We start from the raw sequence: 27,890 nt of genomic DNA, 5'->3' as shown, positions 1-27,890 counted from the left end.
ATGACCTAAGTCTGATCGTCCCGATTAGACATATTTGCAGTGCCAAATACAAAGCATTTATTCCCCTCATCTCTTCTTTTAGGCTGGTGTTAACTTATCTAGCCATCCTTCTCTTCTTGGATTTAATTCCATCCGTTTTCCGGATACGCAGTTTCTGGTACATCCTTTGACTTAAAGCTGACTCAAGATTCCATTCTTCATCAGAATTTACCTCCATTGGAACACCGAATCTCGTTACTCAGTTCTTGGTGAATGTGTCCGCCACTGGTTCAGCCTCTAGATTAGGAATTGTGTATTCTTCTGGCCATTCGTTGAAATGGTCCTTGACTACCAAAATATAACTATTTCCTATTTTTTTTTGTGGGAAATGGACCATATTCACCCACGTCAATTTGCTTAACTGGCGCACCTGAACTGTACTGTTTCATCTGGCCATGACTCCTAGACCTTGATCGTTTAGCTACAATGCACTCAGCATGTTTCGCAATCCTCTCCATAGCTAATTGACGACAACCAGTTCAATAAAACTTTTACTTCAATTTCTCCAAGATTTTCATGATTCTCAAGTGTCCTTCTCTTGGACCTTTGTACTGCTCGTTAAGAACTTCAGGAATGCTATCCTTTGGAACAACCATAAGTAATCGGGAGGTTTGCCCATTTTCGCTTTTCCATACTCAATGCAAGCTACCACACACCAACTTTAAACTGCTCCGCTCTGCCTAATATGCTTTTGCGACTGAGCTTTCTGAATTTATTTCTCCACTTGTTGTACATTGGTTCAACTCCACTTCATGCATTATCCCTTCCAATTTTGGACCTTCCTCTAAAGAGTCATCCGTTTCAGGTTCAATTTTATCCTGCTCTTCCACCTCCGCTGGTATACAAGCTTCTTGCTCTTCTGACTGTAACGACCCTTTTACCTCCTCTTTCAACTGTAAGGACACCTGCGCTGACATACGCACGTCCAGCTCTTCCGATTGCGAGGACACTTGTGCTGGTATACAAGCTTCTTGCACCGCGAACTGCTCTTCCAACTGTGAAGACACTGATATACGTGCATCGTGCGTTGGGAACTCCTTCCAGATGAGGGACGATTAATTTCCAGAAGCAACTAGACAGTGAAATCGTAGCTGCCAGAATGGTTTAGGGGCGAAGTTTTGTTAAACATCTACAATATAAGGGCTGCCAGATTGTGCAGCAGGGACAGTTCTAGTTAGAGTGTTTTTTACCGCTCAGCGTTAACACCGACGTGGCATCGCTAAGTAAAGCGGTAACCTTGCGTCAAAATCTGTAATAATGTAAAATTGTATTTGTGCAAGCATTAAACACAGCGCGTCAAGTTATTTTTCAGATAAAATTTCTTCGTTTTCCTGCAGCCAACTTTACTTCTTAACGCGCTGCCAACTTTTTTACAGAAATGTTCCGCTCCTGCTGTCATTTAGTCTCTTTACAGAGCATATAAACGAATATAACGTTGACTAATTTTATTCTGCAGAGTCGGAGAGAATGTTTAGCCAGGCTGGATTGCCAATATCTATAGGAGAACAGAATTAAAGGCTTAAAACTAACACAAATTGCTATTTTAAACAAAAATAAGTTAAAAAATAAAAAACGTATTTTAAGTATAAATTACTTGACCTCATCTCATTAGTAAACGTAAAAAGAAAGAAAGAAAGAAGAAGAAATTCGTTAATTCTCAGAGCAGTTTAGATAGCAATGTAGTATGAAAAATTGTAACTTTATTAATTTTTTTTGTGTATTGTTTTATAATCCAAAATATCCAAAGATTATTTCATAACAATTAAGTGTATAAAGCATGGACAACATGATCCGAAACTCCTCTCTTTATTGTTGAGAGAGCCCATCATCTCGTGCTTTGCTTTTGTAGCACTGAAAGTTCATGGGCTACTGAACAGATGACAAGTAAAACAACGAACTACCACTAAGGATCCCGCAGAAAAAAATTGCGAAAACAGTTGGTTATTTGTGAAATCAGATTTTTCATACTCTTTTTGAACATTGGTGTCAGTTTTGCTTTGAAAACTCATAATTTCTTCTTGACTTTTTTTAATCGAATACATCATTTTAAGTTAAAATATTATTTAACAGGTTTCTTGGCTATTGCCTCACAAAAATTATAACATATTTGACCACGCACAGTGGGCCAGATTTTCAAAAAAGCTGGCCAAAACTCTAATTAATAAGATAACGGTACAAAAATTAGTATACCCATGTTTTTTGATGCGCTGACTTCGAAAAACATAGTTTTAAGATGATTGAACGAGTTCTTAAAGGTCATTTTAAGGTAAAACATTAAAAAAATTCGAATTTCGAACTAAAAATTAGTATACCTATGTTTTTTGATGCGCTGAATTTGAAAAACATGGTTTCAAGGTAATTCAACAATTTTCTAAAGTTCTTCTGAGGTTAAACGACTGAAAAATTAAGATTCAACACTGAAAATTTGTGTACTTAAGACTTTGATAGCCACAGTAAAGAAACATATATATAGGCTACCTTTATACTTAAATTGAAAATTTGCCCTCGCCCAATTAGTTTCAATTTTATAAATTTACTTACGCGCTTTACCACGAGAAGGTATGGGGTGGGACCCATTGCATTTCATTTTTTTTCTATTTTTTTATTTTTAGTTGTTTTTTTTTACTTTTTATATTTTATATTTTTTTTTGGTATTTTTTAAATATTTTTTTTTTTTTTTTTTAATTCTCTAAATTTTTAAAAAATTTTAAATATTAATAAATTTTGTTTTATTCCTCATCTGAGGTTTCATCGTTTTCCGATTCTTCGTTTTGTGTGATAGTTTGTGGAATATCAGGCATTTTCAAAAGAGCAATGACATCAGCTGAAAATTATTTAGATTTTTTTCTTGGAGTTTTTTGTAAGCTCGAAATTAAAGGATCTGATGAGACAAGAAGAATATTTAATAAATCTTGGTTTGTATGAGTTCGTGAAAACTTCCTTTTGTGACTTAGCCTGTACATTTTATAATTTTTGTTACCTGACTCCTGTGCTTCTTCTGATAACTGCCCTTCAACTGGATGGTTGAAAAATCACGAAGTCGCAAGTTGTCGCAAGATTGTTTGATTTGAGGTCACACTCTTAAGTGCCCTTAAGAAGTTCCTGACCGTGGTACTGCGCGGAAATGCACGGAACACTTGTTGTAGAAAAGGAAAAATGCCGTTTATTGTTCCCATTTAATTTACATGTAAATTAAAAAATTACGAAATAAATAATATCACATTACTAAGAAACTAAACAAGATACATCAAAATGCTTTTACATGCTTAAAGTCAATGCATCAAAGATTAGAAAATAACTTGTTTAAACCTTTTTCACTTTTATTTTTTTGAGTTTTGGCCAGCTTTTTTGAAAATCTGGTCCACTGTGCGTGGTCAAATATGTTATAATTTTTGTGTGGCAATAGCCAAGAAACCTGTTAAATAATATTTAAACTTAAAATGATGTGTTCGATTAAAAAAAAGTCAAGAAGTTTGATTGTGATTGCATTTAAAATAAAGAAATTATGAGTTTTCAAAGCAAAACTGACACCAATGTTCAAAAAGAGTATGAAAAATCTGATTTCACAAATAACCAACTGTTTTCGCAATTTTTTTCTGCGGGATCCTTAGTGGTAGTTCGTTGTTTTACTTGTCATCTGTTCAGTAGCCCATGAACTTTCAGTGCTACAAAAGCAAAGCACGAGATGATGGGCTCTCTCAACAATAAAGAGAGGAGTTTCGGATCATGTTGTCCATGCTTTATACACTTAATTGTTATGAAATAATCTTTGGATATTTTGGATTATAAAACAATACACAAAAAAAATTAATAAAGTTACAATTTTTCATACTACATTGCTATCTAAACTGCTCTGAGAATTAACGAATTTCTTCTTCTTTCTTTCTTTCTTTTTACGTTTACTAATGAGATGAGGTCAAGTAATTTATACTTAAAATACGTTTTTTATTTTTTAACTTATTTTTGTTTAAAATAGCAATTTGTGTTAGTTTTAAGCCTTTAATTCTGTTCTCCTATAGATATTGGCAATCCAGCCTGGCTAAACATTCTCTCCGACTCTGCAGAATAAAATTAGTCAACGTTATATTCGTTTATATGCTCTGTAAAGAGACTAAATGACAGCAGGAGCGGAACATTTCTGTAAAAAAGTTGGCAGCGCGTTAAGAAGTAAAGTTGGCTGCAGGAAAACGAAGAAATTTTATCTGAAAAATAACTTGACGCGCTGTGTTTAATGCTTGCACAAATACAATTTTACATTATTACAGATTTTGACGCAAGGTTACCGCTTTACTTAGCGATGCCACGTCGGTGTTAACGCTGAGCGGTAAAAAACACTCTAACTAGAACTGTCCCTGCTGCACAATCTGGCAGCCCTTATATTGTAGATGTTTAACAAAACTTCGCCCCTAAACCATTCTGGCAGCTACGATTTCACTGTCTAGTTGCTTCTGGAAATTAATCGTCCCTCATCTGGAAGGAGTTCCCAACGCACGATGCACGTATATCAGTGTCTTCACAGTTGGAAGAGCAGTTCGCGGTGCAAGAAGCTTGTATACCAGCACAAGTGTCCTCGCAATCGGAAGAGCTGGACGTGCGTATGTCAGCGCAGGTGTCCTTACAGTTGAAAGAGGAGGTAAAAGGGTCGTTACAGTCAGAAGAGCAAGAGGCTTGTATACCAGCGGAGGTGGAAGAGCAGGATAAAATTGAACCTGAAACGGATGACTCTTTAGAGGAAGGTCCAAAATTGGAAGGGATAATGCATGAAGTGGAGTTGAACCAATGTACAACAAGTGGAGAAATAAATTCAGAAAGCTCAGTCGCAAAAGCATATTAGGCAGAGCGGAGCAGTTTAAAGTTGGTGTGTGGTAGCTTGCATTGAGTATGGAAAAGCGAAAATGGGCAAACCTCCCGATTACTTATGGTTGTTCCAAAGGATAGCATTCCTGAAGTTCTTAACGAGCAGTACAAAGGTCCAAGAGAAGGACACTTGAGAATCATGAAAATCTTGGAGAAATTGAAGTAAAAGTTTTATTGAACTGGTTGTCGTCAATTAGCTATGGAGAGGATTGCGAAACATGCTGAGTGCATTGTAGCTAAACGATCAAGGTCTAGGAGTCATGGCCAGATGAAACAGTACAGTTCAGGTGCGCCAGTTAAGCAAATTGACGTGGGTGAATATGGTCCATTTCCCACAAAAAAAAAAAGGAAATAGTTATATTTTGGTAGTCAAGGACCATTTCAACGAATGGCCAGAAGAATACACAATTCCTAATCTAGAGGCTGAACCAGTGGCGGATACATTCACCAAGAACTGAGTAACGAGATTCGGTGTTCCAATGGAGGTTAATTCTGATGAAGAATGGAATCTTGAGTCAGCTTTAAGTCAAAGGATGTACCAGAAACTGCGTATCCGGAAAACGGATGGAATTAAATCCAAGAAGAGAAGGATGGCTATATAAGTTAACACCAGCCTAAAAGAAGAGATGAGGGGAATAAATGCTTTGTATTTGGCACTGCAAATATGTCTAATCGGGACGATCAGACTTAGGATGGATAAAATGATCCGAAACTCCTCTCTTTGCCTTCTGAGAGAGCTCATGAACTTTCAGTGCTGCCAAAGTAAACCACGAATTCATGAGCTACTGAACGACTAAGAATCCCGCAGAAATAAATTGCGAAATCAGAGGGTTATTTGTGTGATCCGATTTTTTAGTGACATTTACGTGTGTTTCTAATCTTTATTTAAAATGATTTAATATAGTTTTGATTTTAAGAAAGAGCGGGTATTTTTCCGCAGAGTATTGTTTTGCTTAGCGGTACCAATTGTCAACGTATATACATATTTTTGTAAGAATTCCCAGTAATTGTTATGTAAACTTTGACTCCGAATAAATTATCAAAAGATATTTATTTATTGAGTATATAAAAAATAAGTAATGTTAATACTTTGGTTATTTAAAACTTGTTGAAATATGAAAATATTTGGTTGAATTGAGCTTTAGAAGTTAATTTTGAAAATTATTTGTAATTAAAATAAACATGTACATATATTAAGACCACATATAGGATATCTAGTTTGTTAAACTAATATTAATTATGTATATTTTTCTGTTAAATGAAAACCGAAAAATACCCAAGAAATACATCAAAAAATCTCAAAACTTATTTCTTTCCACTGGCACCACTGTCAAATGTTATAAAAAATGTGGACTTTGACAGCGCTCTCTCGAATCAAAGAGTTACGGATCATTTTATCCTTGATTTTAGCCATGCTTAGGTGGAGGGCAGTGTGGCGAACACGATTAAATTTTCAGAAGCAACTGTCTAGTTGCCAGAATGTTCTAGAGTCGAAGTTTTTTTAAAGACCTACTATATAAGGGCTGCTGGACTATGCAGCAGGTACAGTTTTTGTTATAGCATCGTAATAAGGGACTAGAGAAACTATCAGCTGATCGTTGTAAACAAAGTCATACCTGAGAGGTGTCCATGAAAAAACGTCAAGTGCGCCTAGGGGTTGTGTTTCTATGGACAGCCAGGATGGCTGACTTTTGACCGGAAAATGGTTGCATATTGCTATTTTCTCTTAATTTATGAAAAAGTGGTCCCAAAAATATTGATTATATGTAAAACTTTTGTATTTTTTCAAAATAAAATCAGTTTAATTCAATATACATTTTGAAAAGAGCGATTACTATTGGCAAATTTCAGAGTAATTAAGATATATATTTATGCCTATTTTTAACTGTGGTAAATTAATAAATATTCACCGCAGAAAACTGATAGATGCAATTAAGCAACCATGTCAAATAACGGGATCCAAAAAATTCTTATTTGTTGCCAGTATTGGTCCTTAAGCGGCCTTTACACGGTCATTTTTGTATGCAAACATGGTATGATGCAAAAAAAAATGGTTTTCGTTTAAACGGTCGAACATGCAATCATACTTTATTTCTCTGTTATTTGTGAACGAAGCAACATCAAGGATGAAATAACAAGGATGACATGAGCGAGACTCTCTCATTTTCGCTGATTTTTCTGTTATTCTCTTTCCTTGGTTATTAAAATCAGGGAATTTCGAACAGCTGATGTCAAAAAAGGCGGGATGCCAGAAATAAACCCGCCAAAAATAGCTAACAAAAGCAGTGCGAAACAAAATTTCAGGGGCCGACACAAATACTTTTGAATAACGTGCAACTAAATTTTATTTGCTAATTTAATTTAAAACGTTCATCATAAAACCATGATATTTTATTAATAATTGTATTGTTTCTTTGTTATATTTTTTTTTAATTATATGTTATACGATTTTTTAAAAAATGTATAATCCAGCCATCCAGAACGCTTTGATAAATTTCAAAGAAGTCCTTCCACAGTTCTTCGTTCATCCGTGACGTCATTACGCTTCAATGTTTGCTTACGACTGAAAAAATATACTGAGTGCATGACGCAAGCGTTTACACCATAAAACATGTTCATAACAACAATATGTTTTTAAAATATTTTAAAATGTATGACGAACACGAATTTATTATGTTTACACGCTCATTCTTCTCAACACGCCGCACATGCTTTCAAACATGAATGACCGTGTAAAGGCCGCTTTAACATTGTTGTTGCGTAGCTAATTTAAACTACTTTTTAGGAAAGGAATACATCTACCGCATTTTATACTTTAAAGATATTGGAACTTCAACAAATAGTTTCTTTAAGAAATCTATAAATTCAAAAACTAAACTTAGAACTTTATAAAAATATTTTAATTGTTTATGTAAAGAGTTATAATAAATTATTGTACATATTTTCATCGCTACATGCTGATATACAGAGCCAGCTACCTGGTATGCCTACCGTATTTTATACTCAAAAGATATTGCAACTTCAACTCAGCATTAAACATCATTCCATAACCAAATTTGAAAATATTTAGAAATAATTATTACGGCGTTTTTGTTATGAGTAAACCGTTTTAACCCCTATCCACTAACTCACCAGAGACGGCCATGTTGGTTTTATTGTGAACGTAGCCCTAGGTGGCGAAAGTACTGTGAATGGGCACTTTTGCTACTCCCTTATACCATGGATAGAGTGTTGTCGTGTTAATAGCAATTGAGACATAAGCAAGCAGTTATAAGCTCAAATAAGAAGCGGTGAGTGTTAAGTTGTTGTAATTAGAAATAAAGATAAGTGTATAGTCACTAAATTTGGACTTTTATTTAACAATCAAGTGATCGAACTCAAGAGTGAATTACAAGGGAGACGATTTATCGAGAAATCCGTTACAATATTAAGAGAAGATTTTCTGTTGATAAAAATTGTTGAAAAGTCTAATAAAGGCATAAACCATCGATAAGCAAAACAAACTATCGATAGTGACACAAAAAGAAACTAATATCCCATCAATTATTTTGCAGCTAAGTATATGAGATAGTGGTTTCTTATATGGTTAATAATTGTGATTTGAAAAATGTCTTTAGAATGCAGTATATGTTTGGAAGATTTCAAGGATTCCGTAGATGTGTATAGTACTGATTGTGGCCATATTTTTCACAAGGAATGTTTAGATCGCTGTGCAGGGAAGTAAGTATGTTTTAGAACATTTATTGTAGATTGAAAATATTATATTTAATTATAAAATAAAAATGATATTGGTAAAGAATATATTGACCTTTTGAAAGATTGGGTAAAATTTAGAATAGCATCTCCCGAATACGTGGTTAAAATGGGTATGTACGGATAGAGAAAGTTGTTCAGATTAAGAAAATATATACATTTAGATATCTTAATCCCAGCCGTAATATTCGAAATTCAAACATAATTTAAAGACTCCAGGATGGGAATGTTGCTGCGACGTGCGGAATAAACTTTAAGACTGCGAATTAGAATCGATATAATAAACCCGGGGGTATTAAAATATATAATAATAAATAAGTTTTTTTGCTGGCGTAAATTTATAGTTTTCAAGATATTCGCTAATAAATTTGAGTGTGTCAAAAGCATGCATCAAACTTATCTGGCGAAGCAAAGTGTAGCAAAAGGTCTTCCATGTTGTTTACTTGACAATATATAATGTACACTTCTATGAATAGGTCGAACATCAACATCAACAAGAGTAAATCGTCCAAATCCATCGGTTCAGATGGCATAAACATGTTGATTCTAATACAACAAGCACGACGGAGGTAAAATAATTGACCAAGGTTCTCACTTACCCCTCTTCGCTTACTTGATATGTGGAAAATCGGAAGAGTGATTTCTTTACTAAAGTATGGGCCATCGGCAAACCTATGAGTCTTCGCCCGATAAGTCTCCTTTTCTTAGTAGTGAAGACAGGTTTGGCTACTCTCGACCTTCCCACAGCACTTAGTGTCATAAATGCCCAGAAAAAGGACCATACCATTAGCGTTGGACTTGTCAAAAGCTTTCGACACAGTCAATCACACAACGCTTCAAGAACACATCGAACTCTTCTTTCGATCATTCATTATCTGAACGATTGATCCGTACTATTTCGAAGATCACAGTTAAGAAGTATTTCCACAGGAAGATGTAATATTCCTGATACTGTTTAAATACTACAACTCGCAACTCGTTATTATCTGTTTGAAAATAAAAGCCTATTTCCATTACCTTCTCTCTTCTTGTTTGCAAGGATTCTAAAACTCCGAATCCGCAGCAACCATGTTTACAAACTGATCGAAGTAGTGTGGGTGTTACATTTGATAGTCTGTACTCATTCACAACGCCTACGATCGCGATTATTACTAAGGTACACAGCTGAAACAAGAGTCTTGGTAACTAACAAGACAATCGGCCAGCCGTTGCTAACTATGCAACCCCAATATGATCGCCTGGATGCAGCAGGACTTGCCAGAACATCGCGGTCCGGATAATTACTGGATGTGTTTGGAAGTGTTGAACATTTGCATAGAAAGGCATTTAAGTCCCAGTTAAGCAGCACAGTTTTCTCCTCTTCAAGCAGTTTTATGTTTTCTTGAGAAAATTGCAAACAAAACTAGAATTATTACAACATACGGGGAAAATTGAAAATAATATGTACTTTGATAATGTTGTAAATGAGATAAAATTTGGAATGTCTCTCCTTACCTTACGGCAATGGTGAACACACTTATATAACAAGGTTTATATGTCCCATGTTGAGGAACATATCATCATCGGTGGCGAATAAGAAGCCTGGATACTGTAGCAGGTTAAACTCTATTTACAGCGAGGTTTGTTACAAATATATATTTACTATTTGCAGGTAGCCCGCTTTCTTCAGCAAATTTTTCTTTTGATTTCAAAAATGTAGCTAATGTACTTGTTGGAATGTCAAACTTCCTGACAATCTCTAATTTTTTTACTGAAGGATTTTGGTCTACAAACTTGATTATGTTTCGTTTCTCTGCAACACTTAACAAACACCTTTTACGTTTTTCAGCCATTGCAACTGAATTTACTGGATCAAAAGACGAAGTTTAAATTAGTTTTTAACAAGAAAAACCGTTAACTTCGGTTGCACCGAAGCTATAATACCCTTCACAGATACAAAGATTCCTTACAAGAACTTGATTCCGATCTAATTTCGGGAATCGGCAAGAAAAAACTAAATTTTTTTCCATGCAGGCACTTTACTCCGATCGGTCATTTTATAAGATTGCTATATGACATAGTGATCCGATCTAAACAATTTCTTCGGAGATTCCATTGTTGCCTTAAATAATAATCCATGCCAAATTTCGGAAAGATACCTCGTCAAATGAAAGCGTTTTCTAGGACTTTACTCCGATTGTTCAGTTAATATGGCAGCTATATGTTATAGTCATCCGATCTATACAATTTCTTCGGCGAATAGATTATCCATGCTAAATTGCGTGAAGATACCTCGTCAAATTAAAGAATTTCCCATACAAGCACTTCATTCCGATTGTTCAGTTTGTATGGCAGCTATATGCTATAGTCATCCGATCTAAATAACTTCTCCGGAGATTACATTGTTGCTTTAAATAATAATCCGTGTCAAATTTCGTGAAGATTCCTCGTCAAATGCAAGAGTTTTCCATACAAACACTTGATTCCGATCGTTCAGTTTGTATGGCAGCTATATGCTATAGTGGTCCGATATCGGCCGTTCCGACAAATGAGCAGCTTCTTGGTAAGAAAAAGACTTGTTCAAAATTTCAGATCGATATCTCAAAAACTGAGGGACTACAGACGGACGGATGGACAGACGGACATGGCTAAATCACATCAGCTCGTCACGGTGATCATTTATATATATACTTTATATGGTCTCCGCCGTTTACTTTTGGATGTTACAAACTTCGTGGCAAAATTAATATACCCTGTTCAGGGTATAAAAAAACTGTTTTACGGAAGATTGTAGGTAGTAATCGTAGTTGCAGCGAAAGAGGAATTGAAAATTTGAGCTTTGCATCCTCAGCTTCTTCGAAAAGTCGCAAGTAGCTGCGAGCCAATCAAATCATCAGCTTTTGCTAGCTAGTGGAGGGAGTGAGCAAACTATAGTCAAACAAGTAAGAAAGGACTCTTTTGAGTCCCTGTGTGAAACGGCACTTAGTTGCTTTTAGATACCAAACGAAGACGCAGCAGGATTAGTTTTGCTTTAGCTAACTAAGCATCGATCGTCTGTTGCAGTTGTCTTTCTTTTCCTGCTTCTTTTTTCTGGTTTTCTGACATACAAGTATTTAGTTTATTATAATTTATCATTAGTACAATACATCTCAGGAGTCTTCTATTTCCGAATAAGTTTTTCCCCCATTTTTTCTTACTTTTATAATAAGGTTGTGTTTCTCGTCGGTGCAATATTTTCTTTTAACCGTTAAAAATTTTAAATTAAAACAAGTAAGGAAGCGCTAAGTTCGGATGTAACCGAACATTTTATACTCTCGCAAAGTCAAATAGTATACTCGTTTGAGATTTCTTTGTGGATTGACTGATATTTTCGGTAGAAGGTCAACTATAGGCAATGGGGTCCACATATTTAGTACTTAGGGGCTTAAACAATTTTGGTTCGATTTAGATAATTTTTGGCCACAAGGTGGCATACTTTAATCGCATTATTCACGCAAAGTTTTATCCCGATACAGTCATTGTTGCCTGATTTGCATAGTGGAAAGTGAAAGAATCAGATGGAATTTAAAATGGTGTTATATGGGCAATAGGCGTGGTTGTAGTCCGATTTCGCCCATTTTCGCACTATGACATAGAAACATGAAAAGAACGTTATGCACTGAATTTGGTTGAGCAGATCTCAAGATATGGGTTTTCACCTAAAAGTGGGCTGTGCCACACCCACTGACTAATTTTGAACGCGGTTCCTATAAAGCCAATTTATACCATCTCAGAGATAAAATTTAATGTCTCTGGCGTGTTTAGTGCTTGATTTATCGCGCTTTTAGTAGTTTTTAACAGTACCGTTATATGGGGAGTGGGCGGAGTTGCCACCCGATTTCAACTATTTTCACACCGTCAATAGAAGTGCTAAAAACATTTGCTTCTAGTGAATTTTGTTAATATAGCATTAGCGGTTAAGGAGATGTGCACATTAAACCTATTAGAGGCGGGACCACGCCCACTTTTCAAAAAAAAGTTTTAACTGCAGATGCCCCTTTCTAATCCTGTGTACCAAATAACAGTCTTGTATCTTATTGCGGAGCTTAGTTATGGCAAGTTATTTATTTTTGATTAATGGCGTTTTGTGGGCGTGGCAGTGGTCCGATTACGCCCATCTGCAATACCAACAACAAAACTATTATACTCTGTAGCAACAGGTTGCGAGAGTATAAAAACGATTAACTAGGGAGGGATGTTTTTGACTACAGTCAAACAGCTGACGCGAAAAGCAGTCATTCGTTATATGAAGGTTGTGGATCAAAAAATTCGTTAAGTAAAGGTCAAAAATAGTTTCGATCTATATTTTGCTGAGTCTAAAAATTCGTTATAGTGAGGTTGGAAAAAAAATATTCGTAATACAAAGGTATATTTTACATACATACGTTTTAGATTTAATTTTCATTCTGCATAATAGATAAAATTTGTATAATTTTTGTAACCTTTTGAAAGAGTTCTCTTAATATGCTCGTTCTATCACCGGATATAAACAATATCTTCCAAAGATTTATTAAAAACTAAATGAAATGTATATTCTTTCAAAAAACTTGCAACTAAATTTTCCGCATATTCCACAGGAAGTGACCTACAGGTAAGTTGGGAGTATCCGAATGAAATCTTTTGATTATGTTAAATGTTTTCTTGATATCTTGGCTTTCATTAAAGCCCAAACATTCTCTTTTGGATTGGCGTCTGGTGACTGTGATGTCCAATTTAAAGTAACCATATGGTTTTCTTGTTTCCATCGCGTACATAGTCCACGCCTATGTGCAATATCCAAGCATGGTTATTTTGCCTTAAAGCCCTTCAGCTGACTTCAGTAAACTGTTTTAACATATTGGTTGCTACTTAACATGTTTTCGTACGCCACACGAAAATTCATGGGTACACATCTCGGAGTAGGTGTGATGGTCATATAAGGAAATTGTAAACACTTAAAGAACAATTTAAGACAAAGTGCCGAAAAATTTTGTCTAGACAACGGATTTTGGTTTCAACAAGACAACGAAACCAAACATTCAACGGATATTGTAAGGTTGTGGCTTCTTCATAACGTCCTAATACAACTGTCAACACCTTTTGTGTTTTGCTTTGCAAGGGTTTGATTAATTGTCCAAACTAATAGCAATTTTTACCAATGGTCTATGTTATTTAGGGGTTATATTAGAACTTTATTGTGCAATTTAATAATAATTTTTCTTTCACCCTTTTAACTTTTTTTCCTTTGCCTCCATTACTACCAAAAATGCAAAATGTTTAAAAGTCTGTAAACTAAAACTTCTTTAAGATAGTTTTTACTATAATTTTTTTTATTTAAATTCGTGGGGTGTACGATACAATAACTAGAACTTAAACGAGATGAACGAACACTTTGACACATGAATTTCTTTGGTTCCGGGTACAAAAGATCCGTTATCTATGGTTTCGCCTGTCGGTGGGGCATAATTAGTACCGTTAGCAATTTAGCGTATACAAAATTTAGTTATTTAACCAATAATTTCTAAGATTTAAAGCAGAAAAAATTTATTTTGTAAAGGAGTCCAGACTTATTAGAGCTGGTGTATATGGTATAAACGATGAGTTGAGTCGATTTAGCTATTTCCGTCTGTTTATATGTACGCAAACTACTCTTTCAGTTTTTGAGATATCGATATGAAATTTTGCACACGTCCTTTTCTACCTAAGGAGAAGGAAAGAACTGCTGATATCGGACCACTATATCATATAGCTGCCACAACGATCGGAATCAAATGCTTGCATGGATAACTTTTTCATTTCAATAATGCAATCTCCTAAGAAATTCATGTAAGGAACCTTTTGTATTTGTGAAGGGTATTATTCGTTCAATGTGTGTTGTTGAAAGTAGGGGTTTTATTATAGTACTGCTGCGTTTGATGCCAGATCTTTAAAGTCTGTCCCGTATTGTATTTACAGATGTGTATATCTAATCCCCTTTTAAACAAAATGGTTTCTTCTCTAATAGGAAAGTAATAGCTATGTCCTCACTTTTAGATGTCACCTAATTCCTCCCACTTCCTGCTTTGTCATCTACGTTTAAAGTTTCTCTATAATGGCCAGACCACCACTTCACAAATGTACCACTCTTATTTTAATACTTTTTAGTGTTCTTAATAGTCCATTTGAGACCTTTAGGATGGTTCGTTAGGCTGCTTCACAACGTTTCTAATGCTAACGACAGATTAAGAAGATCAAAAAAAAATGACCAATTTAATTGAAATTCACTCGGAAGTGAATTACAGAACCTTCCTGAATGTAAAATATTGTTATTATTATTATTATTATTTTGGTTGTTTTTTTTTGCAATCGGTCTTAATAACATTCAGCAAAATTGAGGAAGTAATTATATTAACAAGAGATATCAATGATTATTTCATTAAAATCTATTTTTAAATAAATATATACATACATATATATTAGCTCGTGTACCTTCTTAATTTCTCAAAGGCAAATCTAAAACATGATACCTTTTGAGTCGTTGAGTTTCTTGACTTTATATGTATCTATATAACAAACAAACATTCTTAGTGTATTTGACTGGTAGCGTTGAAGCATTTCTATATTTGATTTGGAAGCCGTGTCCCACAGCTGTATACCATATGCCCACACTGGTTTTAAAATCACTTTGTATAAACAAATTTTATTCTCAAGACTTAGTTCAGACTTCGAACGAAGAAGCCAATACATTCTGTGTGTCTTAATCTTAAGTTGCTACCGCTTTGCTTAGATATGATCTTTCCACGTAAGTCGTCCATTAAGATACATTCCAAGATTACTAACTGAACTTTTTCAGGAATCTGAGTGTCATTTTTACATTATATAAATGTTACGTGGTCAGATTTCTCGGTCTTCACTTTAACATTCAATTTTTTCATCCATGTTTCTATTCCTTCCAATTCAAGTTGAATATGTGATGTAGCACTAGCTGGAATATCGTCAGCTGCCATTAAAGTAGTGTAACAATCAAAACCTCTTTGGAGGTTAGGAAATCAGAGGTGGATATAATATTATATGAAGGACAGGTCCAGGAACACTACCTTGAGGCAATCCAGTGTTCGTTCCTATGATTTATATAAAAGCTGCGACCACTCAAATACGATTCCAGCATTAAATAAAATGGAAAAGGAAATATTTTTTTATTTTATAAGGCAATCCTGCCACACAAGATCAAAAGTCTGTTGAATATCCGAAAATACTCCTGAGGAGTATTTTTTATTTTCAAGTGCATCAGGTAAATGGTGATCAATAACTGACAACATTCTTCCCAGAAATATTCTTTAAAAAATTTTGTTGGAAAGTGATCAAGTTGAAGAATTGTGTTGAATAACAAAGTCAAATATTGCATGCATTTATCAGAAAGCGCTTTGATAATTTTTGCTTGAATACCATTATATCCTCCTACTTTTGTGCTTTTATTTCTTCTTCAACTTCTAATTGTGATATAGATTTTACTGGAAAATCCATTTGACAAGCCACATAAAGAAATCCCATAACTTCTTTTTTATCTGTAAGGCTGTTGATTGGTATTCACAAAATACTTGCGCTGTACTTGAGTCAGATGTACACCACGACCCTTTAGTATTTCTTATGGCAACATTTCTTCTTCTTGAAGGTTTTAAATATAAATATAATTTCGTTATTTTCCATAAACTGTGCTCGGTGTTTTTTATCAACTACAAGATTTTTGAGAAATTCTGAGACTGTCTGATTCTTATAATCGCCTGAGGCTTATAAGGCTAATTTGAGTTCTTTGGTGGCCCGATTAAATTTCTTTTTATCACTTGTGTATACTTTGAATAAGCAATCGTCTATTCTGCCAAATGTTTCTTAATTTGGCCTTCTTTCTTATCATATCTCTTATTAGAAAGGAAATATAGGTTTTATGAGGAAAACGAGATTGATTAATGGGAGTAGCTTGATATATTGCTTCGTAAATAAGTCGAGGGAATGACTCTACTGCAGAATCTAAATCTAATCTATTTTTAATAAGTGTATTTGATTCTATGCGAACATCCAAATACTGACGAAAGTAATCTATGTCAGTTGTTGCTGTTATAAACTTTTGCCTTCTAGTTGTTTCAGGCTGTGAGTTTATAGTAACAAATATGGCCGAATGATCCGAGCTTATATCAAAATTTTTTAAAATGGATAGCTCGGAATTCCTTTATATACTTGTACAACAAAGTCCAGAAGATGTAGACGCGCCCTTAGATAAAACAGCCAAGTGAATTGAATTATTTAATAATTTAAGTAACAAAAAATCTAAGATCGCACGTTTGTTTTGAATTTCTACTGTCAAAATTTTCCGTTTGGGGCACTAAAATACTAATTCTTTTTATATCAAATATTTCACCTCCTCTCAATACAGAATAAAATCAAAAGGGTGCCTCTAATTATGAAGAGAAACTCCGATAAGCCTTTAACATAGTAAATTCAAAATTCAATTCTACAGTCAATAATAATAAAAAATAGCAATTTATTATCACGTCACGACAATTGAAAAGTGAGAATTTCTTATAAATCAATTCAAAACTGGAAAGTCGCAGCGGGCAAATTATTCTGCGCCCAAAATGTGAGGCCGGTACTACGTGCACATGACCTCAATGCCTGAGTAGCAAGAATGAAGTAATTCATTGGCTATTGCAGATAAAATAAGCCAATTTGCCTTCGCCTGAGAGCTAAAAACTAAAGCTTTGCATTATTGAAGACGTTTATTTTTGCAGACAAGCAAAGTCCAATCAAAGATCTATGTTTGGTGGAAACCCAATACCGAGCTCCAATAGTTTAATGTCAAGCCGACTGTGAAGCGTACTGGTTGCAATGCTATGATGTGGGAAACAACAACCGTAAACACCACACCCTAAGCAACAAAGCAGTCCGATTTTGGAAAAGAGGCACGAAACTGGACTGTAAACAACGAACAAATTGTTGAAATCAATGACAGCTGAGCAAAAGTGCTACACTAAACATTAAATATATTTTAATTAATTTCTTTAAGTAATTTCAAAAGAAAAATGAGCATTACACGAATAGCCCTGAGTCTGAAATATTGGTATATTTTGGGATATTGATTTTTAAATAGTAAACAAATATAAGAAAATAAATGAAAGAGTCAAATCGATAAACGTTATACGTGATACAATTTTGGACATCATTTTAGGTCAACGTCAAGGCTATTAGTGTAAGTGTTGATATCATGAACCATTCTATATATTCATGTTCTTATGTTTAATGTAAAATAAACACGAAGTTTTAGATAGTTAGCTTTGTTATTTTGCATTATTATACAATTTCTGTACTTTTCTTTTATTTTTCAGCACGTCTTCTTTCGCTTGTCCTCAATGCCGCAAACTCAATCCAAAATCTCACAAGATATATTTAAATTTGGAAGAGACAAAAAATAAGGATATAGAACGCCTAAAAGCTGAACTCAAGCTGGCGGAATTAAAGTTGCAGGAAATGAATAAAAAGGTTCAAACTGAGGGAAAATGCTCTGACTTGCCTTGTCACATGAAAAGTGAAGTATTGAGTTTGCCCTTTGAATTGAAAGGTATAATAATGAAAGGAGTTTCTAAATCGGAAATTAAAACTCCTCTCATCGATACAATTTTAATGTTTGCTTTTATTATGAAAATACCTTGTGAGCGCTCTGATATTGAAACAGTGTTTATTTTTGATCGAAAGTACCTTCTAAGGCCTCAAAATTATAACAACAAACTCAACATAGTTGTAAAATTTACCACACACAAAATTAAGGATTTATTTCTTAGAAATAAGGAAATTTTGTATCCTCAAGGAATAACATTAAACGAATATGTGGACCAAGATACTAACGAATTATTTGGATATGCCAAATCTCTGCTATCTGCTAACTATAAACACATATTTTGCAGACATAACAGTATTTTTGTGCAGAAAGATGACGACGATATTTTACACCATATCTATAATAAAAACGACGTTGATATGCTTGTATCATTGTAATCAAAAATGTATCCTTTTTGTTAATAAACGATTTTTTTAATCTCTTATAATGTTGTTTCGCTTAACAATTCCCTAGAACAGCAAAAAATTGAGATAGACTTGAAGTTATTAGTCGAAAAAGGTAGTTAAAAATAAAAGCTATAAATCAGATAGACTGGGTAATGAAGGTAACGAGAACAGATTTAAAATGAGGTCAATTTGAACACATCGAAGAGTTTTAAACACAAGAAGCAACCTCTTTTCAACTTCGAATAATATTGGATTTTTGTTTGTATCAATTTATACGAATGTAGCATTTAAGCTCAATTATTACAATTATAAATATTTTTATAATGATATTAATGCATCAATAGACATTTAAATTCTTAAAAAATAGTTCACAACAAAAAAGTGTATAAGTAATATTTTTTTTTTTGGTAAATTGTTCAGTTAGAAACGTTCTTAAATAAATAAAAAATTAAGTGTATATGTTATCTCTTGTTCCTGACCAGTTTCCTCATGTCCTGACCAGTTTCCTCATGTGACCTTTCCTCATATTAAAATAAGGGTTTATAGAATTCGGAAATTTACACGAAATGGCGACAAACGACTTAATTTTATGCGGTAGAGAATATCGATTTTTCAAAATACAATTTGGTATTTTGTTGTCGAACAGCAGCTGTACTCGCCCAATTATAGGGATGATAATAAAATCAACATAATTAACTCAATTGAGATATTAGTTCAACCAAGAGGATACATTTAATGCATTGGGTATATGAGGAAAAAGGTCACCAGACCAGTCGTTATAATAAATATACGAGGATTAGGACAAGGTCTACACTGGTTTAACTCATAGTCGGAAATCATTAAATCGGTTATTTTGGGGAAACGGGAAGACCTGAACTGATTGCATGCACTTTTTCAAGTATACTCAATAATATGTTTTCATATAATTTTATTAAGACAACTCACGTTGGCCGATATATTCGGCATAAAGTCTCCTAGAATAACGAAAATCATGTGTGGTATATGCAAGCTGTGGTAATTCGTGCACCGTTTTCGCACATTTTCGACATTCAAATATAGTATTATTATACGTTCATTTAATATTGCTTAGATATCTTATTTGACCTTTATATACAGTACAAAGCCAACCGGAAGCTTGCAATTCTTATATTAATTTTTTACAACAAGACAAAATATTACCTAATTTTAAAAAGATGCTCTCTGACTTTCATAAAAATAACTCAACTGGAAGTTTGAAAACATTTTTGGTATATATAATATACGGTATAAAAAGAACAAGGCAATTCAAAAATCTTCATATTATGTGTGTACATGGGAACTAGAGGAAATAATGTTCTGATTTTGCTCATTTTTGACAGGAAAGGACGAGCACTGACAGACCCTTATTTGGTATATGGGGGCTTGAGAAGTTATGGTTTCGACATATTTTAGACGTGCCTACATTTGCAAAGTTTCATTTCTGTAACGTTATTTGCTACTTTTATATATACTTTATACATATATATATAATGTATTAGGAAAGAATCGTAGTGAATGAATTTTAAGTAGTTTAAATATGACTGTTATATGGGGAGTTAGAGTGGTTATCGTTCGATCATACTATTTGAGGACGTGCCAAAGAGATTTGCCCTGATTAGTTGATATAAACTTAGTGGTTTTTGAGATATGCATTTGAACCTATTAGGAGAGAAGGCCACGCAATTTTCAAACAGATCTTCCTCTCTACTGCCAGTCACTGTACTAAATTAAAGTTTGTGTATCTTATTTTGGGGCTTAGTTATGGCATTTTATAAGTTTTAGACTAACGGTTTAAATAAGTTAATACATAAGTTTAAAAACAAAAGTTCTTGGCTAAAGATGTTAAAGAATATTAAAAAATATGATATGTGCTAATCTGATGACTAATTCAAATTATTAATTTTTTTGTTTACAAAAATGATTCGTTAATAACAGCTAAAATTTTTACAAAACTATTTAAACCTCAAGTGTGCTAACCTGATGAAGTGTAAAAGAAATAATACAATACAATTTAATAAACAAGTATACCCTTCTGTTCCACTATTTATGGTATATATGAAAGCTATTGTTGTTGGAGTTGATTAATAGAAAAACGCTATTACGCTTATAATATACTTTAATTCGAAATCAATGTATATTCAACGGAAAAATGTTGATTAAATAACAAATCTTAGTCAATATATAATATCTCTAAGTTTCATGTATAACTGTATTCAATACTAAGTTGTCTAAACCTTTTCAGTCCGAATTTCGACTTTCAAACTCTGCATTTTCTATTTGGTTAGAAAATCGTAAAAAATCGAACAGGTACAAAAAAATAATGCCTTATTGCGAAGTCAAACTTAATTTATCTTGTTATCTCGTATATTCTTAACTTCTACTTATTGTAAACTATATTAAATGTATAAATATTGTAACAACATTAAAGCGTATCAAGTAGTCTTTATAATTTTTGGTTTAGCTATAAGTGTGACGTCATTATCTGGAGATATTTATTTTTTGGCCATAATATGGGACTTTCTTCAGGACACCGTCCTTGCGCATAGTTGACATCGTCTTTACTTCCGGTTGAGGTGGCGTCGACACTTCATCTTCCTCCAAAATGATGTCGTCTCTTGCCATGAGTATTCGGTGGAGCTTCTTGTTCGGGACTCTTTATGTGAAATGCGACGAATGGTTGACCAATGGAGCTCCTTGTGGCATGTGTAGCGGTACGAGAAGAATTGTTTACTTGTTTTTTGTAGCTATTCTCGCCTGTAATGAGGTTTTCCAGGGACTCTGCATCAACACTTTGTTCGTTAATTTTGCTGGCCATGGCATTCATAATAGAACATGTTTCAGACTTCGCATCATAGTCAAACGTTCCCCATACACCTAGCAGCGTTGGTATTTGCATACCATAGGAGGATGCCCACCAAAATATTATCATGATAGCAATCCAATGTTTCTTGTATATTTTTGCGTACGAAGCGTGATGAGCAATCATAATATACCTTCAGAAGAAGTATTTACAAATATTGCAGTACGTTCTTAAATTATTGATTTGCATAGAAATAATTTTAATAGAAAATTGGTCTTATAGAAACACATTGAGCAACTAAGCGAGATAAAAAATCATTAATGGTCCCACATAATAATAGTCGTAACATAAAAAACGTCTTAAAACTTAGTTATAGTTAAAATATGAGAAACATTTTGTTATATTATATTTTCTATTTAATGCCTTTGTAGTCATCTTGACAAATAAAGCAAAGAAAGCAATTTCAAAATTTAGTTATTATATTAGCAGGTAAATTCTTACCTGTTGATTGTTATCATTGCAATGCACAACAGCGATACTCCAATGTTTCCATATTGGATGAAGGTATTAGCTTAAATAAGAATTTTCCATGAGTCCACGTATCTTTCAAAAATCGCAAGGCACTGAAAGGTAGTACTATTGAACAGGATAGTAAATCGGCCATACATAGACTGGAATGCAAAAATAAACAAATGTTCAGATATGTATATATGAGATTTTACAAAGGGGTACAGCTTTAGATTTCCCATAGTTTCCCTGCTTTCCTTTCTTATTTAAGTCGTCTTCACCACTCCCATCACTTGTAATTTGTACATTACATAACCTTGTTAACTAAACTAGTCTGCAGCAAAATTTACTTTCATAAATTATTTCATTATTATTTTTTTTATAGTGCATCATAATTTAAACTAGTATATATACATTAGGGTGTCCATTATTTCCCTAATTGATTTTATTGTTCACCCCCTCAGTTTTTGCCCTAAAAGAGAGACCCAACGTAAACAAACTCTTTATTTTCGAAAATAAATACACTGCGCTTCATCAGGTTAGCACACTTGAGGTTTAAATAATCAATCTATCAAAACAAAACAAAAGAATCTAGAATGTAATAAATAAAACAACAATTGGTATTTTACTTTTTTACATATTTTTTTAAATCATCAAAAGAACTGGCTTTTTTATATTAAGTCGACAGTTTAGCACATATCACCTTTTTTGACATTCTTTAACATATTTAGACATACATTTTTTTTAAACTTATGTATTAACTAATTTAAACATTTGTATATCATTTTAATAATGAGTCGATCCCGCCTTGCTAAGAATGATCTAAAAGATCCGATTGGTAGCGATTCATACAATCTTCCATTACAATTTAAGGAAATTGATGACCAGTCATTTTGTAAACCTTCAACTAATTCCTCTTTAGTGAAATATTTCCGTCCAGATTCGAAAACTTGGTAAAGTAACCATCCCTACACCTTTTCTATTACATTAATGTCAGGTGAAATAGGCGTCCACTACATTAAATCGACGGTTGGTCCTTCAATCCTAAACTTAAACTTCCGGGAAGTGTGAATCGATGCTATCGTATCGTCCAAACAAATTTTTAAAATGAACATAGCAGTTTCCAAAATGTTTTTAAAATAGTTTGCATTGATATACTTGTAAGTATTCAAAAATTGCAGTTCGCACGTATCATATTAGAATATGGCTTCCCACACCTTCATACCGCTCACTATGTAGTCGTTTCAACTGATGTTCCTCCTTCCGAAGATCATGGAATTAATAATTGTATACATCGGGCCTTCCAAATTAAATTTCAACGCAGCACAAATCGGATTTTCAGGCCTTGTGCTCTAGTGGAAAATAATATCGTGTTTCTCTTCGAGCATAATTAAGCTCTTGCAACACATTGCTACAGAGTATAATAGTTTTGTTCACCTAATGGTAGTTTGTTTCACATAAAAGTGATCGAGTTAGATATAGGGATAACATAAATTTATATTTATATAAATGATCAGGATGATGAGACGAGTTGAGTTCCGAGTGACTGTCTGTCTCTACGTCCGTCCATCTGTGCAAGCGATAACTTGGGTAAAAAATAATAATCTTAATAAAACTTGGTACATATAATTCTTGGAAAAAAAGTAAGGAGTTTAATGTGCCAGAACTACGCCGTAAATTAGGATACAAAACTTGGCAGCACGAATCACATTGAGGAGGGGCACCTACGGTCTTTAACGAGTGGGCGTGGGCTCACCCCCCAACAAGTTTAACGTATATATATTTTAAGCTATTCAAGCTATATCACCCAAATTTGCACAAGACAAATCAACCCTTTTCTCGATAGTGTGAAAATAGGTGAAATCGGATAATAACATTGTTCACTGCTCGACCGATTTTAACGGTAAAAATGGAGGAAATCGGACTACAATCCCGCCTACTTCTCATATAACTAAATTTTAAATTCCATATGATTCTTTCACATTACAGTATGCAGATAAAGCGCCAATTAATATATCGAGATTAAACTTTGCACGAATAGAACCTTTGAGGTGTGCCAACTTTTACCAAAAACTGTCTAAATCGAAACAAAATTGTTTAAGCCCCTAAGTACTAAATATGTGGACCCCATTGCCTATAGTTGACCTTCCACCGAAAATATCAGTCAATCCACAAAGAAATCTCAAACGAGGATACCATTTGACTTTGCGAGAGTATAAAATGGTCGGTTACATCCGAACTTAGCCCTTCCTTACTTGTTTAATAAAAAGTTTTTCTATCACCTGAAGACATTTGATTCTTGCAAGTTGCAAGAGTATAAAATGTTCGGTTACACCCGAACTTAGCTCTTCCTTACTTGTTGTTTCTTTAGCACCCTTTGAATAGTAGATAAGCTCACTTTAACACCAGCATTTGCTCTTATCTTGGCGGTCAATTAATAGGAGTTGGATGCTTTGCTCAAAATCTGGTTAACATCGGATATGCCTTTATTCTTACCGCCTTTATTATTTCGGCCGAATTCTGACATATTACGCAAGAAATTGTACATTTTCGACTTCTGGCAACTTTTTTCGATCTTTCAATCATTGGAAGCTCTCATCATATGTTTCGATTATTGCATTTTCTTTAATCGGTAACAACTTTCCTTAAGCCATATTAAAAAAAGTTAGTAGTACAAAAAAATTGGGAGTTATACGAATTCAAATTCCGAAGATAAATGCAAATCAAATTGCATTGCTAACCTAATGACGCAAAAATAAAGCACAGTTTTCAGCAAAAATGAACAAAAAATAGCAAAAAACATATGTATAACGGGACATTCTTATCGCATGTTTTCTTTACCAGTGATTGTTCACACAAAGAGGAGAAAATCTGAAAACATTAAAATAGCTGCAAGTCAATAATAAAAAATACCAAAAAATTGGTATTAGTCTAATGAAGGTGTGCTTACCAGGGGACGTGCAGTGTATTTCTTTTTCAATGGGATTCTTTGATTTTTTGATATTTCTATGTTAAAATTTGGCAGATCAGTTTTTTATGCGAAGCTATCATCCCTTGTTGAGCTAGCTCTATTCAATTTGTTCAATCCCCAAAATAGTAAAAAACAAGTAAGGAAGGGCTAAGTTCGGATGTAACCGAACATTTTATACTCTCGCAAAGTCAAATGGTATACTCGTTTGAGATTTCTTTGTGGATTGGCTGATATTTTCGGTAGAAGGTCAACTCTGCACAACTCAGCACTGGGGTCCACATATTTAGTACTTAGGGGCTTGAACAGTTTTGGTTCGATTTAGACAATTTTTGGTCACAAGGTGGCATACTTTAAACGTATTATTTACGCAAAGTTTTACCCCGATATAATCATTGTTGCTTGATATGTATAGTGGAAAGTGAAAGAATCAGATGGACTTGAAAATGGTGTTATATGGGAAATAGGCGTGGTTGTAGTTCGATTCGTACTATAACATAGAAATATGAAAATAACGTTATGTACCGAATTTTGTTGAAATTGGTTAAGCAGATCTCAAGATATGGGTTTTCACCTAAAAGTGGGCTGTGCCACGCCCACTGTCTAATTTTGAACGCGGTTCCTATAAAGTCATCTCATACCATCCCAGAGATAAAATTTAATGTCTCTGACGTGTTTAGTGCTTAATTTATCGCGCTTTTAGTAGTTTTTAACAGTACCGTTATATGGGAAGAGGTCGGGGTTGTCTCCACGTTTCATTTTCACACTGTAAGTATAGGTGCTAAAAACATTTGCGTCCAGTGAATTTTGTTATTATAGCATTAACGGTTTAGGAGATATGCACATTAAACCTATTAAGAGGCGGGACCACGCCCACTTTTAAAAAAATTTTAACTGCAGATGCCCCTCCCTAATGTGATCCTGTGTACCAAATAACAGTCTTGTATCTTATTGCCGGGCTTAGTTATGGCAATTTATTTGTTTTTGATGAATGGCGTTTTGTGGGCGTGTTAAGCCAAGTTACAGCTTGCACGGACGGACGGACAGACAGTCACCCGGATTTCAACTCGTCTCTTCATCCTGATCATTTATATATATATAACCCTATATCTAACTCGAATAGTTTTAGGTGATACAAACAACCGTTAGGTGAACAAAACTATTATACTCTGTAGCAACAGGTTGCGAGAGTATAAAAATAATGTTTATATTTAAATATTAATTTAACAACTAAAAGAAATAATATTTTTTCAAATCCATTTTTATTAACATCTAAGGATCTAATGTATTTATTATATAAGTAGTAGCAACCACGTACATATGCATATGTACATTGTTTTGATAAAAGGATTTTGTAAATAATGGCGAAATTACAGATAAAGAATATAATTCCATCTATGTAGTAAAAATTTAATTAGTATCTACTAAAAATGCTGAAACAAATATAAAAATATATTTAAAATTATTTTTTCAGATTTGTTTGAATTATACAGTGCGTTAAAAAAATAACAATTTCCTTTGCGCGATTAATTCGCGGACAAACCAGGAAGAGGGAGGAATTGCGTGACATCTAAAAGTGAGGACAAAGATATTGCTCTCCTTTTTTAGAAGAAATCACTGCTCAGTGTAGTGTTAGAGAAGTTAAAGAAATTTTGTTTAAAAAGGGATTAGATATACACATATGTAAATACAGTACGGGACAGACTTCAGAGATCTTGCATCAAACGCAGCAGTACTGTAATCAAACCTGTACTTTACTAAAGTCAGCTGAAATGTTGTACGGCAAAAATAACCTTGATTGGGTACTGCAAGAAGAGAATAGTTAGAAACATAGGAGCGAACTCTGTACTCAATGGAAACAAGAAAACCATAATGTTACTTTAAATTGGCCATCACAGTCACCAGACACTAATCCAATAGGGAATGTTTTGGCTTTAATGAAAGCCAGAATATCAAGAAAACATTTAATGACAACAGAAGATTTCATTCGGATACTCCAACATACCTGGAGGTCATGTGGAATATGCCGAAAATTTGAAACTAAATTGCCATCGAATATGTCGGGCTATAATAAATAACGCGGAAGATTGAAATAAGTATTGAATAAACGTCAGCTATAATAAAACTATGTGTTTTCCATAATTACAACATTTTTATCAATAAACGATACCTACACTTTGGAAAACAAAAATGTTGTTTTTGAACGCACGGTATAACGTAATTTTTCAAATAAAATTGGATTTTATGATAATTACGGTATCAGCGGGTTGGCCCGAGAACGTCTGGTCCTCTAAATAAGAGCTCGGTGATTAAATGAACCGATTTTGCTTATTTTGAACATAATTTTGTTGAATAACTTAAGTTCCTTCAAATGTAAAATAGCTCGAGTACAGTATTTATTGTTTCAAGATTATTACACACACTTATTGAATGAGGTTGTAAACAATTTAGTTAAGTCGACTTAACTTATGTTATTAAAGTTATAAACTGTTTTTGTAAATCTATTCCTATATGCGAACATAAGCACATATGTTATTATACTTGTAAAGCGGCGGTTACATTTCGAACTTTCGGGCATTTATACAAAGCAGCAACGGTGAGAAAATTTCCAAATACTTGTATACCTACGATCATTATAATAAAGGTTAGAACTCCAACAAATGTTAAAACCGTCGGAGAGAACCTGCAAAGTAATACATTTTATTTGCATCCCATCATTATGTTAGTCTAAATATTATATGCACACATACTCCGTTTTATCTCTTTTGTCCTTATTCGAGAAATTAGGGTAGGCACTTGTGAAATCCTGATTCTGAAAAAAAACAAAATGGACTAATAATGTTTATATAAGAAAACATCTAGATGCATTATGTTTTCCGTAGAAAGTAGGTAATAAACAAGGAACTAAGAGACAAGTTC

At 33.9% G+C, this 27,890-nt stretch overlaps 1 protein-coding gene and 2 long non-coding RNA genes across 4 annotated transcripts; 1 reads left to right on the top strand and 2 right to left on the bottom strand.

Annotated features, from left to right (window-relative positions):
• Nucleotides 1-1,059: 1,059 nt before the first annotated feature.
• Nucleotides 1,060-8,275, bottom strand: LOC138857258 (uncharacterized). 2 transcript variants are annotated; one of them, XR_011396337.1, is made up of 3 exons: nucleotides 7,888-8,275; nucleotides 3,020-3,175; nucleotides 1,060-2,920 (listed from the first exon to the last, which is right to left on the bottom strand). It is a non-coding gene; the product is annotated as an uncharacterized lncRNA (long non-coding RNA). The 2 variants fall into 2 exon arrangements; XR_011396336.1 differs by having other exon boundaries at nucleotides 1,060-3,175.
• A 66-nt stretch (nucleotides 8,276-8,341) lies between these two features.
• LOC106625161 (uncharacterized) lies at nucleotides 8,342-18,719 on the top strand. The gene is made up of 2 exons (XM_070109445.1): nucleotides 8,342-8,616; nucleotides 18,003-18,719. Exons 1-2 carry the CDS (start codon nucleotides 8,504-8,506, stop codon nucleotides 18,667-18,669), a joined length of 780 nt encoding a protein of 259 aa, XP_069965546.1. The 5' UTR covers nucleotides 8,342-8,503; the 3' UTR covers nucleotides 18,670-18,719.
• Nucleotides 18,720-20,867: 2,148 nt separating this feature from the next.
• LOC118681515 (uncharacterized) lies at nucleotides 20,868-22,693 on the bottom strand. The gene is made up of 3 exons (XR_011396622.1): nucleotides 22,229-22,693; nucleotides 21,998-22,167; nucleotides 20,868-21,689 (listed from the first exon to the last, which is right to left on the bottom strand). It is a non-coding gene; the product is annotated as an uncharacterized lncRNA (long non-coding RNA).
• Nucleotides 22,694-27,890: the final 5,197 nt, after the last annotated feature.

Source organism: Bactrocera oleae, chromosome 5 (genome assembly GCF_042242935.1).
Source record: "Bactrocera oleae isolate idBacOlea1 chromosome 5, idBacOlea1, whole genome shotgun sequence".
Classification (NCBI taxonomy): domain Eukaryota; kingdom Metazoa; phylum Arthropoda; class Insecta; order Diptera; family Tephritidae; genus Bactrocera; species Bactrocera oleae.
Note: the sequence above shows the minus strand (reverse complement) of the source record. Positions and strands in the feature narration are given on the sequence as shown.